The sequence below is a fragment of the Chenopodium quinoa genome, unplaced genomic scaffold, assembly GCF_001683475.1.
Source record: "Chenopodium quinoa cultivar QQ74 unplaced genomic scaffold, ASM168347v1, whole genome shotgun sequence".
Taxonomy (NCBI): domain Eukaryota; kingdom Viridiplantae; phylum Streptophyta; class Magnoliopsida; order Caryophyllales; family Amaranthaceae; genus Chenopodium; species Chenopodium quinoa.
In genome coordinates, this window is record NW_018743920.1 from 7223163 (window position 1) to 7239503 (window position 16341).

At 36.3% G+C, this 16341-nt stretch overlaps 2 protein-coding genes across 2 annotated transcripts; one reads left to right on the forward strand and one right to left on the reverse strand.

Moving 5' to 3' along the window:
- Window positions 1-2956: 2956 nt before the first annotated feature.
- On the reverse strand, window positions 2957-9864 carry LOC110687635 (GDP-mannose transporter GONST2-like). Its single transcript, XM_021864273.1, has 10 exons — window positions 9411-9864; window positions 7982-8185; window positions 7078-7291; window positions 6744-6883; window positions 6429-6558; window positions 5719-5817; window positions 5421-5575; window positions 5198-5314; window positions 3477-3574; window positions 2957-3390 (listed from the first exon to the last, which is right to left on the reverse strand). The coding sequence occupies exons 2-10, from the start codon at window positions 8173-8175 to the stop codon at window positions 3347-3349; spliced, it is 1191 nt and encodes a 396-aa protein (XP_021719965.1). The 5' UTR covers window positions 8176-8185; window positions 9411-9864; the 3' UTR covers window positions 2957-3346.
- Window positions 9865-13534: 3670 nt separating this feature from the next.
- LOC110688581 (protein FAR1-RELATED SEQUENCE 5-like) lies at window positions 13535-14704 on the forward strand. The gene has a single exon (XM_021865349.1). It carries the CDS (start codon window positions 13535-13537, stop codon window positions 14702-14704), a length of 1170 nt encoding a protein of 389 aa, XP_021721041.1.
- The last annotated feature ends 1637 nt before the right edge of the window (window positions 14705-16341 follow it).

The following is a 16341-nucleotide window of genomic DNA, read 5'->3' on the forward strand; positions in this document are numbered from 1 at the left end:
GCAAGCCCTTGCTGCTGCTTTGTCTGAATTGCTCGAACCACTGACAATGCATCGCACTCCAACAGTACCTCCTGAAACCCCAATCTGCGAGCTAATTCCACCCCAAAACGCGCTGCACCAGCCTCTGCCAACTCCGAGTTCCATCTCACATCCATATGTCTCACAACAGCCGCAAGTAATTGCCCTTCATAACCTCTGAAGACAGCCCCAAACTTGATACCGCAATCACTCATGATGTGAGCATCAACGTTCACCTTAATTTTGCCCATTGGAGGGGAGTCCAGGTTGCATTCAGTGAGGTAGTAACACTACTTCTTGCACCTCCCACCTTAGTATTGTACACCTCATAATCATAGGACAATTTACAAACCCACTTCCCACACCCACAGCATTGTATATTTTTAAATTTCTATAGAATAATAGTTTCCAAAAGGAGAAAAAAAAAAAAACAAGTTTTATTTATTTCAATCCCTCTATTCCAAAGTAGATGACACAATTTGACTTTTAACCCTGTTTACAAATTCACTTTGACTTTATAGATTAAAAAAAGCATAGTCATATGTGGTGTTAGAATATATTTTAATGTGTATTTTCAAAATATCAACTTTTTATAATTTTACTTATGTATAATTAGAGTTATTTTAAAATTAATTTTAAATTGACGCACGTGATAAATGAAACTTGTTATCTATTAGAATGAAGTATTTAATAATAACAACGCATACAAAAATTCAAGTCTAACTTTCTTCCTATACAATTTTTTTTGTATGAAATAATAGAAGATGCTTGGGACGAAAAAGAAGAGATCTTGGTGAAATATCATAAGATACATGGCAATCGATGGGCGATCAACTCTAAGTTTATTCAAGGAAGAACAAGTGATTCTATCAAGAATCATTTCAATGCTGCCAAAAGTAAGCTTTTTTACGACTAAGTATTATCACAAAGCTGGAAATCAACCATTATCTCCTGTTTTACGAGATTACTTAAGAAGCCTGTATCAATGCAACACTACCTCCACCTCCAACACCATCATCGCCCCTTCGGCCGCCTCGCTTAGCTCGATGTCCTTACGTACCTATGGAAATATTGTTGAAAGCTCAAACGCACACCATTTTCAGGATGTTGCTTCTAATGAGTCTTCGCCATCAACCATAGCAAGCTCGAGCCGTGATGATGAGTTCATGAACAACGTCTGCCATGTGTTGATCAAATGAAGGAGAGTTTTGAATGGATGGAAGATGCGTAGTATTACTCAGCTTAAAAGATGAAGGAAGACAATTATGGAGATTTCGATGATGAATTTGAATTATTATTGTCTAAATTAGTAGACTTCATTAGTATGAACTCTAAGCTAAGTTGTTTTCTGCAAGTTAGTTGACAATTGCTTTATTTTTGTTAATTTTATGTTACTCCTTTTGTTTTTGATCATACCATAGTTATGTTTTGCATTAATAATATAAATCTCCTTTCAAGTTAAGTGAATTATTGTAATCAAGGCTGATCAATGATTTTTTTTTTCTTTGCGATTTAAAAATTCACAATGCATCCTTAAAATTTTTAAAAAGTTTCTTTGGACATCTCTATTCACCAAACGTTTCAAATCTTTGCATACTATTTTGTCCAATTCACATACCCCATATTCTATTAATAAATGCTTTGCTTTCTTACCCACTACTTTCATCCCTCCAAAAAAACACCTAAATAATTGTATATGTCATGTGATACAACACCCTCCTTTTCACCAATCAAAATAGCAAATTAAGAGTAATTTTATGTCTTGAAACAAATTCTGAAAACCCCCCTATTTCTCGTCTTGAGAGAACTGTATTAGTAATTTTCCACCACATCTCTATTGGAACGACTCCATCAAATGTATAGGTAAAAAAAACTCCATAAATGTAATAATTAGGTTAATAAACTAAACAATTATGTAACTCCATAAACTCAAGCAACAAAACCCTCATGTGAATTAAATATTAAGATGTAATAAGGGCCTTATTACATCTGAATTTTTCACATCCACATAACACCTTCATATTTCTCTCTGACCAAATGGCATAATCAGCCTCTGCAGAAACATATCCTATAGAGTATCTCTCTCATTCTTCATTATTCTCAAGATTTCTATCTCGGTATCGAAAAGACGAGAACTATAGGAGAAGATCCGACAGTGAGCAACTGCTTAAAAGAAAATTTCGACGAAGAAAAATATAAATGCATAATTATACTGTTACGTTACAAAAGGACAGAAGGAACACACCATGTCACCATTTCAATGTGAACATCCGATATATCAACTAACAAGTAACCACATTACTCAAGGTTGCCCACCATGTGACGAACAAGCTTCTAGAACTTGCTTCATTGTAACATAATGATCGATCTCCTTCGAGAATCATAACTATAGCAGGCAACTTGTGCTTTCTTAGAATGGCCTGCTGATCCATTAAGAAGCACCCTGCAGATGATAAAACTACCCAGTGGATTGTGAGATAGACTTGGATTTTCCACTAAGACCATAGCTTTCAGAGTTTCACCGCACACTTAACAATTCGTTTGCTAAATACTTCGTGCATAAAACTATAAGAAGGGGAGATTCAAAGAGCTAAATCTAGGTGGGAATTATATATTTCCTCCGTTCTATTAATATCGCATCACTTGCCTTTTAGGGAAGTTTCACAAATATTGCATCACTTCTATTTTAGGACAAAAAATATCTATGTTCACACTGCAAATACCCAACATACCCTTACTTTTTTCTCACTTACTTTTTATTTTATCTTTACATTACATGGACAATTTTGTATTTTTACGTTTCTCTCTCTTACTTTTTCCCACTACCAAATTTTGCCTCCAAAACCCCTATGATGCAATAAAAAAAGAACGGAGGAAGTAAAATATTTCAACTTCAAATAATTAATAGTACAAATTAAACAAAAAATTTCATGGAAAAAAAGAAAAAGAAACAAACAAAGCTAAGCCTATCAGCCAACTTTTTAAATATGGAGTAATATAACTGTTTGCTTGCAAACAACTAAGGAAAAGGGGTAAAAAAAGCCTTTTGAATTATGCAAGTCAAACTATATAGATCCGCATGGCCGATCCAAGTGACAAAAATGATGGATTACCTTGTAGAATACTACATCTAGCAGAACCAGGTTTAGTTGCACTTAACTAATCCAGATTACACTATTAATGAGACAATGAATAGAATGTCGAAGGGAGGAAGTATTCGCAGCTGTGCTGCATTATGACGCACTGAACTACTGAGGAATTGTTCCTACAGAAGATACGGATTTATGTTGTATCTCTATTCTATGAGTAATCCAACATAACCTGAGAATCAGGACATCTTGGCTCTTGCAAAAAACACCCCAGCAAATAGACCTGTAACATGGAAGAAATTTCATTAAGCTAAAAACTAAAGATCAAAAAAGTTTGTGGAAGAGAGTAGATTTGGCTGTCATTCTAACCAAATAATATGCTGAAGAGATTCGGTATGCTCAGTGGAACATTGAACAACACCAATCCAGCAAGTGATATAGGTATCTTGTTTAAGGAACCGACCAAGCTGTAAAATATACATCAACAGGATGTTACAATGGATAAGAAAGACGTCTGACTCAGCAAAATATACCAATTTCTGTACACTGAAGCTATGTTGGTTATATTTTAAAAATAAATATAAAGGAAGAGATACCACATTCCTCCCTATGTTGTTTTTTTTAAAGGAAGAGATACCACATTCCTCCCTATGTTGTTTTTTTTAAAGGAAGAGATACCACATTCCTCCCTTTGTCACCCTACTCTCCTCCCATCCCAAACCCTCTATATTCCTTTTTCCTTCTCTCCTGACTTCTCTATCAGGTTAACATAGGAAGGTGAAGTTTAAATCTCGATTTCTATTGAAAACAAGGTTCATTTCAAGATAATTTCCTTTAAATATTGACCCAAAACACAGCCTAAAATTAATTACATGTGAACTGGAGCTAGGTTGTATACCTATGTGTTAAATGAGGGTAGCATCTACCTTTGGTGCTAAAAAAAATGCTAACTGCCGACCTGCCGCTGCCCATGCAAGGCACACCAAGGCCTAGGTGCTGATGAGGCATGGGGGCTGGATGCTGCTGCCCAACTCAAGCTCAAGGCATGCTATGGCCTAGGCAAGGGGCAATTGCACGAGGCATGCACCCAAGGACAAGACATAATAACACATCATCCTTATTAAAACCTATTATTGGCAGGGTAGCATCTTGCTTGCCATAGGTTCAACGCAAGGCCAACTCAAGGATAGGCAAGGCAACAAGGCCATGGCAAGGCATGAAAACGAGGGGTGGACAAAGGCATGAATGAGATGATTCATGGCACCAAGTAGGCCTCCTGGGGCCCTTTGGAAGAAAACACCTCGATGCAAAACCGTGTCGAGTTCAAAAATTATCTACAGAGGCCAGATTCGAAAGCTATAATACACGAAATTGGATCGTTTTTGGAGATTTTGGGCTTGGTGTCGAAAGTCAAGTGATGCCAAGAAAGGTATCCCAAGGTCATATAATGTTGTTTGGAACCTATACAACCACTAGTTGGTCACATAGAGCCCTGTGGTGGCTTAAATAAATGAAGGAAGACATGTACATAACTAGCTAAATTGACAGTTTAAAGACAAAATGAATGTTTCTAACCACCCAAATGGCTTACCGGGTCTTAATGGGGTCATGGGAAGCACCCTGATCTCATTCCTTATGGAGTTCGAAAATGTCGAAAATTGTTATAATCCACGTGTTTGGTTCAAGTTTAGGAAATTTTACCAAAATAAAGTGAATATGGGGGGGTATCCCCTACACTCACGCAAGTTGGTTCGGAACCATAATATACCTACCATTAGGTCTATAAAGTCTTAGAAATTAATTTAGTTCAATTATATGGCTATTTTGACTGTTGTATTAGCAATCAAAAGCTTTAAGAGATGGTTCCTATCACTAATTTGACATCCTAGGTCCGATCCCATTATGGTGGAGGGATTCCTTCATTGGTTATCAAACCCAAACTCCCACTACTTACCATATGGTTGATGGATGCACTACATGGGTTGCTTATTACCATTTTGTTAAGTCATGACCACTTTGATTAGCCTTGTCCTGTTTACTAATCAGCGCTAAAATTGCTTCTAGAAAGGTCAGAGAAAAAAGAACAGTACCTATAAGTTGTAGGGCTGGTTTGACCTAAAAACCACATCGAAGTAAAGCTGATGGCAAGTCCCAACAATCCGCTGAGTGTTGCTGCAGCCCAAAACATTGGCATTGTAATGACATTGCTGCAAATACATGAATACACTTGAGGATACAATGTTTTTTGTTCTACTAAATTTAGCACTGACTAAAAGACTAATCATAACATTTAAGATCTAAATATGTACTTACACGTTTATGACATAATTCCATTCGTCAAATATAAGAATCAAAACCAGTCCAAATGGTAATGACAATGCATTGTTCAACAACACCATTGAAACTTCATTTAGAGATCCTGATTTTGTTAGCTGTTTTGCTTTTTCCATGACCATTCTCAGTGTAAGCTGTCAAAATGCACACTTGTCTCAACTTCATGGCAACATAAGTGCAAAAAGAGAACAGAACGAAGCTCTATTGACATGATTTATAACATTATAGCAACATAGGCGACAATAAAATGGACCATATATAAGAAGAAAATACATACTGAATAGCTTGCTGTTAGAACACAGTTTATAAGTTGCCAAGCATATCCTGTAGCATCAAAAGAAAGATCTGTGACGCCACCACTTACAGCAGATATTATCTGTCATTTAGAATGAAGAACTCAGAGTTCTAAATACCAAAGCAAATTGTATAATGCACAAGTTATTTCTGGAACTTATTCAATCCCTGTGTCTGTAAATAATAGGCCAAATTTATTTGCCAAACCATCCAAAATTAGTCCACTTTCTAAATTTAGAATACTAATGTTAACACTAATACACTATCCTTTATTACCATTAGTAATTCCTTACATAGTTACAGAGTATTAGATATATACTGATATGATGGATAGGTTGGTATTTTAACTCAATTTCTTAAGGAAAGGAAGGAGTAACACAGAGGAGCAGAGCACCAAATAGTGATTAGTTCTTGCAGGGACTGTGTACGAACACTCCTACAAAGTATAACTAACAAGCATCTTTTTGAGACAAAAGTCTTTATAACCCAGACCAAATTTATATAGTTACAGAATTTATTTAAGCACAGTCTAACAAAAAAAAAAGGTACCAACATAAGCGGACTAGAGTATTTAGCCAGGAACACAAAAGATCAACATTCATTATCAAAGGTCATATGGCGAGACATTCAGAGATGATACTTCACACATGTATTCAAATTTAACCTAGTGCAACATAACTATGTAGTATGTACCATCAAAAACATTGCAGTCCAAACTTTCTGATTCTGGTGTCTCCGGAATAAATAATAATCACCAACTGCTGTAATAATATTCGTCACATTCTTCAAAATCGTCACCATTGCAACATTTATGTACTTCAAACTGCAAGGATTTTGCCACAGGGATATTCAGTAATAGAAATATACTTCCATTGAACTTATGAGGGAAAAAAAAACATGGATTGCTTGCATTATGCCATATTGTCAAAAGGATGTTCCATTTTAAATTGCCCACATTAACAGAAATCACAATGCCACAATCACTATTCATCACAGAATTTTGAGTACCTGTACATGCCTGATACAAGCATACCCACAAAGATAATGTTGACAGGTAGCCAAACCCGAATGAGCTTCCAGCTGAGCTTTTCTACTGATACAACCCCGCATATACTCAAAACAGCAACGATTACAGTGCTGATTAAGTTCTGCATTAGGAACGGAACATAAGGCTAAATTTTAAAAAAGGTTGATACATATACCTTTAACATGATTAAATTAAGAAACAAAATAAATCCTTTGAGATGAAAGAATGAACTACCAATCACAGGTTATACAGGGAAAGAAAATTATAGAAGAAATGCCAACATCAAATGCACACTGTATCAATGATTAAACAAACCTGATAAAACATCAAAGATATCCCAGCGTTGAAATTGAATGTTGAGAGAACTACTTTGTTCAGCAATATCATGCTACAAGAGGAAAGACAGTAAGCAGCACCAGACACAAGTGGACCAGCGGGTTTTTTTACAGTTTTGTGCTCCCTATCTTCTTCCTCTTGATCTACATGGTTGCCAATGCAGTTTTGTATGGTTCGATTGGGACAAAGAAGCCTAAATAGAGGACTTGACAGGATCAGTCATGCAGTGATAAATGTATGCATTTTATCATATTAAGCATAAAGACAGGAAAGATTTGCAAACAAATAACCCTTATTTGGGAAAATGTCCTACCTCCTAAGGGAGACATTAGACTCATGTTCCCTAAAAAGGGTCCTAAGAAAGTCACTTGGAGAATATCTAACATCACTTCCTAATAGTAATCCAAGTTTCTGACACACCAAACAATTCATTTACAGTCAACAAGACACGCCATCAACAAACATAGAGTCTACACTCTAGATCATCACGTATCAGAAAGATTTGTACAGAAGCATTACATAACAAATAACATATCATCCACCTCCCCTTCCCCGATAACAAGTAGCAGACCATATCAACAACCTACTTGTAATCAGAGAGTCGGAGATAAACACAGATCACAAGAATTACTTTAGGTCATACACTGATAATTATAATTCATGGATAACTGGAGACCAAGTTCAGCTATAATTGATCAAATGACTTATCCTGAGATACATTCCCAAAATATGATCAACACTATATAACAGTTTGCATTAGAGAACCAGAAATTACTTCCTCATCAGAAACAATAGAATAAAACACACACACACACACACACACGCATCCTCAGCAACAAACAGTTTTCAATATAAGAATATTACAGTGGAAACTAAGTCTCACCTGTCACCTAATGATCTGCGCTCCCTTGGCGATGTAATGTCACTAATTGACTTCTTTCCTTGATGGTAGTCGTCAAGGGTATTGTAGATTCCGTTGGTCCCAATGGCCATAGTATCATTCTCGTGTAGAGGACCTCCTTCAGACTCATAATGATCATAGTTGTTCGCTATGTCTACCTTGATTTCTGATGACATCTGATTAAGGCTGCATATGATTGTACATAAGAAGAAAAAAAAGAGTAAAAATCGTAGGACACTGCACAGTGCAGGAACTGACGTAATACTTGAGAAAGAAGAAGAACAAAAGGCCAGTAGCTTGTCACAAGTTCTTAATGCTAATTCTCTAACCAATATTCAGGCCCAATTGCAATTAATTCATTAACAAAAAATCCAATAGTACTTATTAATTTATTATACCACTATTGAGAAGACGAGAAGAGAAACTGAAAGTTTGTCAAAAATTTAAAACCTCACCCATAGACCACACCCATGCTACCAGAACAGCAAAACACACAATATGTATATCAACATATTCCAAAAAAGCTCTTAAGGAATCTTAGAGGAAAGAGCAGCTACTCTAATTAAGCTTCTGATGATTTGTCTATGCATTACTCATACAATATAACGAGTCCTAATTCCTAAGAGATATCATCTTACAATGATAAATAAACTTCAACACCTATCAATGAAATCTCCTTAAAAATACCTAAAATCAAAATACTCAATACATTTCTAAACAGTAAGCAAAAACACTCATGCGATAGTTTTATCAATAATTCAACTCGATCTAGTAACGTGACAACTAAATCCAATAGAGGCAGTACTTTATTTAATCAAACTTTTGCTTCAAAACTAACTTATGTACATATCTACCATTCTCATTCTCGCTTTTGAAGCACAATCACCATCATAATAATCAATTGCTATAGTAATTCGCGCTCATACCAGCATTGCATACATAATTTGGGTCCCATATACACATTTGGTCTATTCACAAATACTAACTAAGTAGCAATAAATAGCAACTAAATGTAGAAACTCACCAATTTCAACTTGAACCTTGTATTTGACTAATCTCAACGACCTACAACACTAATTAACCTCCCTAAAGTGTGACCTATATATCAATTTGGTCAAACATTTCACAAACACAAATCACCAAAAGAAAAAGAAAATTAAAAAAAATAAATAATAATTAAAATCTTGAAGTTGATATTACGAATTTCCAGCACACAGAAATGCAGTAGAAAGATGAAAAAGAAAGTGATGAAAAATACATGAAATGAACGTGTTTTTATGATCAACTTTTTATATGACACGCAAAGGAGTATAGTTCCTCACAATAAGCATCACATAAATATTAATTTATCAAAAAATTCATCAAAAAAATGTTAAAAAAATTGGAGGAGAGAGAAAATGAAGAAGTGTACCATTGAAGGAAGGGGCAGCGAGATTGGAGGAGAGAGAGAATGACAACAGATGCTGCTGATTCACCTCCATTTTTGGCTTCATTTTCGAGAAATTAACCAGAAAAGTCAACTGATTCGCTGAAATTCATATAACTTTTTAAATTTTGTTTCTGGAATTTATGAATATTTTTGTGTTGAAGACGAAGGAAGAACAAAGAAGATGGTGGCGTTACTACAGACTCAAGCAAAGGCGTTTATTGAAAATTCATGTTTCGTTTTTGGGCTTCTTAAATTATTAATTAAAAAATTGATGTTTTTTTTTTAAATAAAAAATAAAATAAATTGATGTTTCGCTAAATGTGGGCTAAATTTATGTGTTTCGTTATTGGGCTTTTTAATTTTTTAGTTAGATAGTTGTGTCAAAGTATGGGCCTTGGACCTTGGTCGATTGATTTGCTAAATACCTTAACTTGGCAATAATATTGAGTATTGTGTTGGTACTTATTACTAATGGTAGATGGGTAGATGACAAAACGGTAATGCAATATGTTGCAAATTATAATGTGATGTTTTATTTGAAGCTTGATTTATACTAACATCTGTGGTAAGGTGACAACTAGAAAGTTATTGTCAAACATTGAAGGATAAAGACCGTTTTACTTTGTTCTAGTCCCTCTGTTCCTTTTAGTTTTGTTAAATTTTCCAATTACAAGATTATTCAAAATAGTTGTAAAGTTTTCAATAATAAACAACATAAACATATAATGTGTCGCTATAAATCAAGTTGTATTGTTGAAATACGAAGTATTATCTAAAATGTAAGAAGCATCACTAACAGAACGTTTTCCGTGAATGTTTCCTGCATTGCTCATTGATATTTATACAATATACAAGGAATAATTCAGCCATAATTCTAGGGCTATAATCTAGGAAACAATAATGCTATTCTACAAACTAGGAAACGATATATACACTTGACTTAGCTAATTATTTACATAATTATCTTAACACACCCCCGTGGTCCGGGAGGTCGACGGACGCTGGGACTATCCCAAAAGTCTTCAAAAAGTACACGTGGAAGTCCCTTAGTAAAAATGTCCGCAATTTGATGCCGAGAAGGAACATGAAGCACTCGGACATCACCACGTGCAACCTTCTCCCTAACAAAGAGTATATCGATCTAGATGTGTTTGGTTCGTTGGTGGTGCACCGGATTACCCGAGAGATAGATTGCGCTTACATTGTCACAGTACACTAATGTTGCCTTCCGTAGTGGACAATGTAACTCAAGTAACAAGTTTCGAAGCCAGCAAGATTCGGACACCACATTCGCCACTCCCTTGTATTCAGCCTCGGCACTCGACTAGGAGAGGGTAGCTTGGCATTTTGATGACCAAGATACTAAATTATCCCCTAAAAAGACACAGTATTCAATGTAGACCGCCTTGTATCGGGGCACCCACCCCAATCCGTATCGGTGTAGGAGATAAGTGACAAGGTAGAGGACGGATATAAGTGCAGCCCATGATCCTTAGTACCTTGAACATAGTGAATAATGCGCTTAAGAGTAGCCATATGTCAATCCTTCGGGTCGTGCATATGTAGACATACTTGTTGTACTGCGATGATATGTCAGGCCTTGTGAAGGTTAGGTACTGCAAAGCCCTAGCCAGGCTGCGGTAGTGAGTCAGGTTAGCATAGGGAGTGCCCGACGCACTCACTTTCGGCTTGGTATCAACTAGTGTGGCTGATGGTTTACAAGCCGACATACCTGCTCTCTCAATTATCTCCTCCGCATACTTACGCTGTGAAAGAAAGAGACCGCATTTGTGTCAAGTCACAGCAATGCCAAGAAAATAATTTATAGGACCTAAATCCTTTATAGCAAATTTTGAGGCAAGAAGAGACATAATAGAACATTGGAGAGCATGAGAAGAAGCTGTCAAAATTATGTCATCAACATAAAATTAAATATATGTCGTTTGCGACCCCGACCGATGGATGAATAATGAAGTATCAGACTTGCTGTTAATAAAACCAATGGACAACACATAATCAGCAAACCTTTTGTACCACGCCCGGGGTGCTTGCTTAAGGCCACATAAGGACTTACGCAACAAGCATACATGATCTGGATTATTGCGGTCACGGAAACCGAGAGGTTGTGCATATACACTATTTCATTAAGCTCACCATGCAAAAAAGCATTTTTGACATCAAGTTGATGAATTGGCCAAGCCTTAGATAAAGCAAGGCTAAGAACAATCCGAATAGTCATTGTCTTGACCACCGGACTAAAAGTTTCCCTACAATCTATGCCAACCTGCTGAGATTTGTCATCACCTAAAAGACGGGCTTTATGCCTCTCAAAATCACCATTAGATTTCACTTTATCAGTAAAAATCCATATAGAACGAATGACATTGACAACCCATTAGACTCACAAAACGCCCAAAAAGAACTATTATCATACTCCCTCCCATTATCACATTGGACATTCTTAATTGGTCGCTCAAATTGTGTTTGAATACAGGATTGAAAGGCTAAAAACTTATCAAAGACATCTGATTTTTTAGCTAAAGGAAAAGTCCACACAAATTTCGAAAAATCATCCAAAATGAGTATATAATAACGATGTCCCGAAAAACTCAAAACGGGATAAGCCCCCCACTACCTCAAATCCTTCCCAACAATCACAGTAAGAACCCCCCCCCCCCCTCTTTTATTCCTTAAATATGACTACAAGAATGGGACATAATGAGTAATTGTTTAATTGGAATGCTCCTATAATGAAATTGCATTGGTTTGGGAAAAACGACATTAGAAATGAAGAATCTTGGCATGTGTTTTAGCTTGTCGTGATAGCATACATCAGTCACAATGGCATATATAACTTGTCAAGATTACATGAAATTATATAGAGGAACGATTAATTGATAAAATCCTATTGGAATTCCAAAATCACATGATATAATTAATTAATGAATCAACTAATTATCTAAATTTACATGAAATCATTTAGGGATTCCAAAATCAATCAAGTTCGGGCCATCTGGGGTTTAGCCCATAGTACAACCCAAAATAATTTAATAAAAAAAGCCCAACTAAAACAATGAGAAACGTAGCTAGTTAAGCAGCCCAATCTTCTTTCTTGCTCAATTAAAATGTCTCCAATGAGTAATGATCATATCTAATTATCTATCATCGAGCTTACGGCCCCACTCAAACTTCCCTCGAGATTTAATGATTCATCTTGCCGCCATTAAACCAAAGCATGTTATTATACTACGTAAAAGTTTGTTGAACTGTAAAGTTGTCGTACGGATCGGACTTTCACCACCTTACTAACTTTTACTACTTTTTCCCCCAATCAACAAGTTTTAGCTCATACTTAATCTTGGTTGATGTAGTATGTTTAGGAATAATTACTTGTAACCCATTAAGTGAATGGCTAAACAACGCTGCCATTTTACAAGAGAGCGTTTTTTTTTTTTTGACATGGAAGGATGATATTACCCTTTGTGTAAATTGTAGTATATAATGGTCTATTATGGGACTTGTTGGCACTATAATATCATTTCCGACCCCTCCACTTACTAGCACGCGGTAAAAAAAAATTCCCGACCCCTCCACATCCGACCCCACCACATTCGATTCACCACCAAAAATCCGAGTTTTTTTTAAAAAAAAAATCTTAAGCATTAGCGACAGGTTTAGGACGATGGATGACGACAACGTTCGGACATCAGAGGCTTTGTGGGAGGATTCTGTAAGTCGTCGTACTTTTTTTATTAGATTTTTAAAAAAAAGATCCGCCCAAAATATTAGGATCCACCTAGGTGGATCCACTTAAAATTTCCGGATCCACCTAGGAAGATTCGGAAATTTAAGGCGGTTCTCCACATCCGCCCATAATTTCCGGATCTTCCTAGGTGGATCCGGAACTTTTAAGTGGATCTACCTAGGTGGATCCGGAAATTTTAGGCGGATCTTTACTAATATTTTTTTTTTTGAATTGATTAATTAATTAAAGTTATTATTGTAATCTTTGTATTATTATTATCTGAATATTTAATAATAATAACAGTTTGAACTATAATAAAAGAAATAATATTGGGGAATATTGTGTGTTTAGTTTATTTTTAATGGATTTGGAGTCTGAAGACGGCGGTGATGGTGTCAATTATAGTGTTAATTTCGTCACGAATACGTTATTTCCAACGTTTGATGACGCAGTAAAATGGGCGGATGTTGTTTCCATAAATCTGGGACTTATTTTGGTTAAATCGTCTTACAACAAAACCAGACATGGTCGGTCGTATCGATATTTGAAATGTGATCGGGGTCAGAAGAGCAAACCGAGAGATTTGAAGAACGCAATACGGAAGGACACAAAAACCAAAGCCAATGCTTGTCCTTTCTACATCAAGATATATTATGAATTCACCACAGATAGTTGGAAGATCCGTGCAAAAAATGATGAAAGTGGGACCCATAACCATCCAATGATCGTGTATCATGAGGGTCATCGTAAAATTAGTGGCTTGATCCCGGGTGCCAAAAAGGTTGTGCGTGACATGACAAAGTCCAAGGTTGCACCGCGTAACATCATGGCAACTGTTGTAGAACAATTTCCTGATGATCATCCAAACATCAGACACATTTACAATTTTCGGAATTTCTTTAGAATGAAGATGTCTGAAGGCAAAGGAGTTGTTCAACAATTTCTTCATTTGGCGAGACAAAGTCAGTATATTTACTGGGTCATGGCCGATGACCTCGGTGTTCTACAACATGCATTTATGGTGCACCCAATCACGGTAAACATACTACGCACATATCCACATGTAATCGGTATGGATTCAACTTACAAGACCAACCGATACGGGATGCCATTCTTTGAGATAGTAGGTGTAACACCGACAAATCAGAATTTCCTCGTTAGTTATGTGTTCATGCGCAACGAGTGCACGGCAAGCTATCGGTGGGTGTTGAAGAGATTAAGGGAGTTGATTGGGTATGATAAAGAACCATCGGTATTTTTGTTTGATCGTGAACTTGGCCTATGTGCGGCATTGAGAGAAGCGTTTTCAGGGACGTCGCATTTTCATTGTCGATGGCACATTAACAAAGATGTGGAGGCTAGGGTGACAGATAGGTTTAAAAATAAGAAGATCGGTGCGAGTTTCAAAAATGGAAAATGGAAATGTATCATGGATGCTACAACCAAGGCGGATTATAATGTTGCTCTGGATACAATGAAAGCTATGTGGGCAAGTTATTCGACAGTGATTATTTACGTTGAGAAAACATGACTTTGTCATAAAATTAAATTTGTGACATTTTGGACGAACCAAGTTCTTCACTATGGTAACACGAGTAATTGTAGAGTTGAAAGCCAACATTCGGCAGTGAAGACGTAGTTTGAATCATCGACAGGTTCGTTGTTATAATGTTGTAGTTGTTGTCTTTACTTCGTTTTAGTAATTTTAATAAAAATCATAATGTTTTTTATATTCTGAATCAACGACAGGTTCTTTGGATAGCGTATAGGCGGTCCGAGTACATTGTCATATTGGTAATCAACTCGAGGTGCTCCTGTGCAAGACTACATCGCCAATCAACAAATGTAGAACATAACTGTGTCCTACTCAAACAGCGTAAAACTTCTCGCTCCTGCCCGCCCCATATATATGACGCCACGTGACCACCAAAACTTGTGAATCGCTAAACATCGCCCGCAAATTACCATATAAAGCCCACAAATATGGCTTGGTGTGACCATTATGCCCATTTTCTAAAATTGAACAAATCTCGGTTTAAAAAATGTGGAGCCGTACTGGCTCGCCGGGGGAGACCGGAGGGCAGGCCGGAGATGCGGGGGACGCCGGAGGTACGTCGTCGTCGACGGAAAACGAGGTAAGTCACCGTTAAAATTCACGGTTTACCGTAGGAGTGGCTCCGGCGCCTAGGATGGACGCCCTAACCGTAGCCTGGACGTCCAAGCCAGACGCCAGAACCACCACAGTGGCGTCCAGCCCAGACGCCCAGACCACCAGACTGGCGTCCTGGCTAGGCGCCACTCTACTGGCTGAGGCGGCCCTGCCAGGCGCCAGTCTAGTGGATGTGGCGGCCCTGGCAGACGCCACCTTTATATATATATATATATATATATATATATATATATATATATATATATATATATATATATATATATATATATATATATATATATATTTTCTTTTTTGATTTTGTTGTTGTTTTTTATTTTATTTTTTTAAAAAAAAAAAAATCGAAAATAATTTTTTTTAAAAATTCGAAATGGGTTTTTTAAAAATTAATTTTGAAAATTCGAAATAGGTTTTTTTAAAATTAAGTTTGAAAATTCGAAATGGTATTTTTTTAAATTTAGTTTGAAAATTCGAATTGGGTTTTTTAAAAAATTAAGTTTGATTGTTGAGAAAGGTTTTTTTCTAAAATTAAGTTTGACAATTCGAAATTGTATTAAAAAAAATTGGAAATTGTTTATGTGACTTTTATAAATGATTGTGTTTAAAATTTGTATGTGTATGTGTATGAATAATATTATACATAATTATGTTTTTTTTGTTAATTCTGTGTAAATATAGAAATTAAATGTATTATCCGTTAAATGTATTTATTATAATATATAATTGATGCAGGATTATGGTGGAGACGGAAATGATTACAGTGGGATATTTGGACATGATGGTCCATTCGAAGAAGCTCAACAAGCGATTGATTGGGCAAAACAGGTTGCAATTGCAGCTGGATTTTGCTTGGTAGTAGTAACTCATAAATCTCAACGGGATGGTAGAATGGATCGCATTTTGAGATGTGACCGTTATCGCAAAAGAGAAGAAAGAGATTTTCGTACAACCACTCGGTTTGATACAAAGCGGAAAGGTTGTGGGTGTGAGTTCAGAGTAAA

Bases quoted from the DNA above. Each gene is read 5' to 3' on its own strand.
- LOC110687635 (XM_021864273.1), bottom strand. From the start codon at position 8,175: ATGTCATCAGAAATCAAGGTAGACATAGCGAACAACTATGATCATTAT. The intron at 5,576-5,718 runs GTATGTATTTTC...GCATTTTGACAG, and splicing joins TTCTAACAGCAAGCTATTCA to CTTACACTGAGAATGGTCAT. The intron at 3,391-3,476 runs GTTAGAATGACA...TCCATGTTACAG, and splicing joins TCTCTTCAGCATATTATTTG to GTCTATTTGCTGGGGTGTTT.
- LOC110688581 (XM_021865349.1), top strand. From the start codon at position 13,535: ATGGATTTGGAGTCTGAAGACGGCGGTGATGGTGTCAATTATAGTGTT.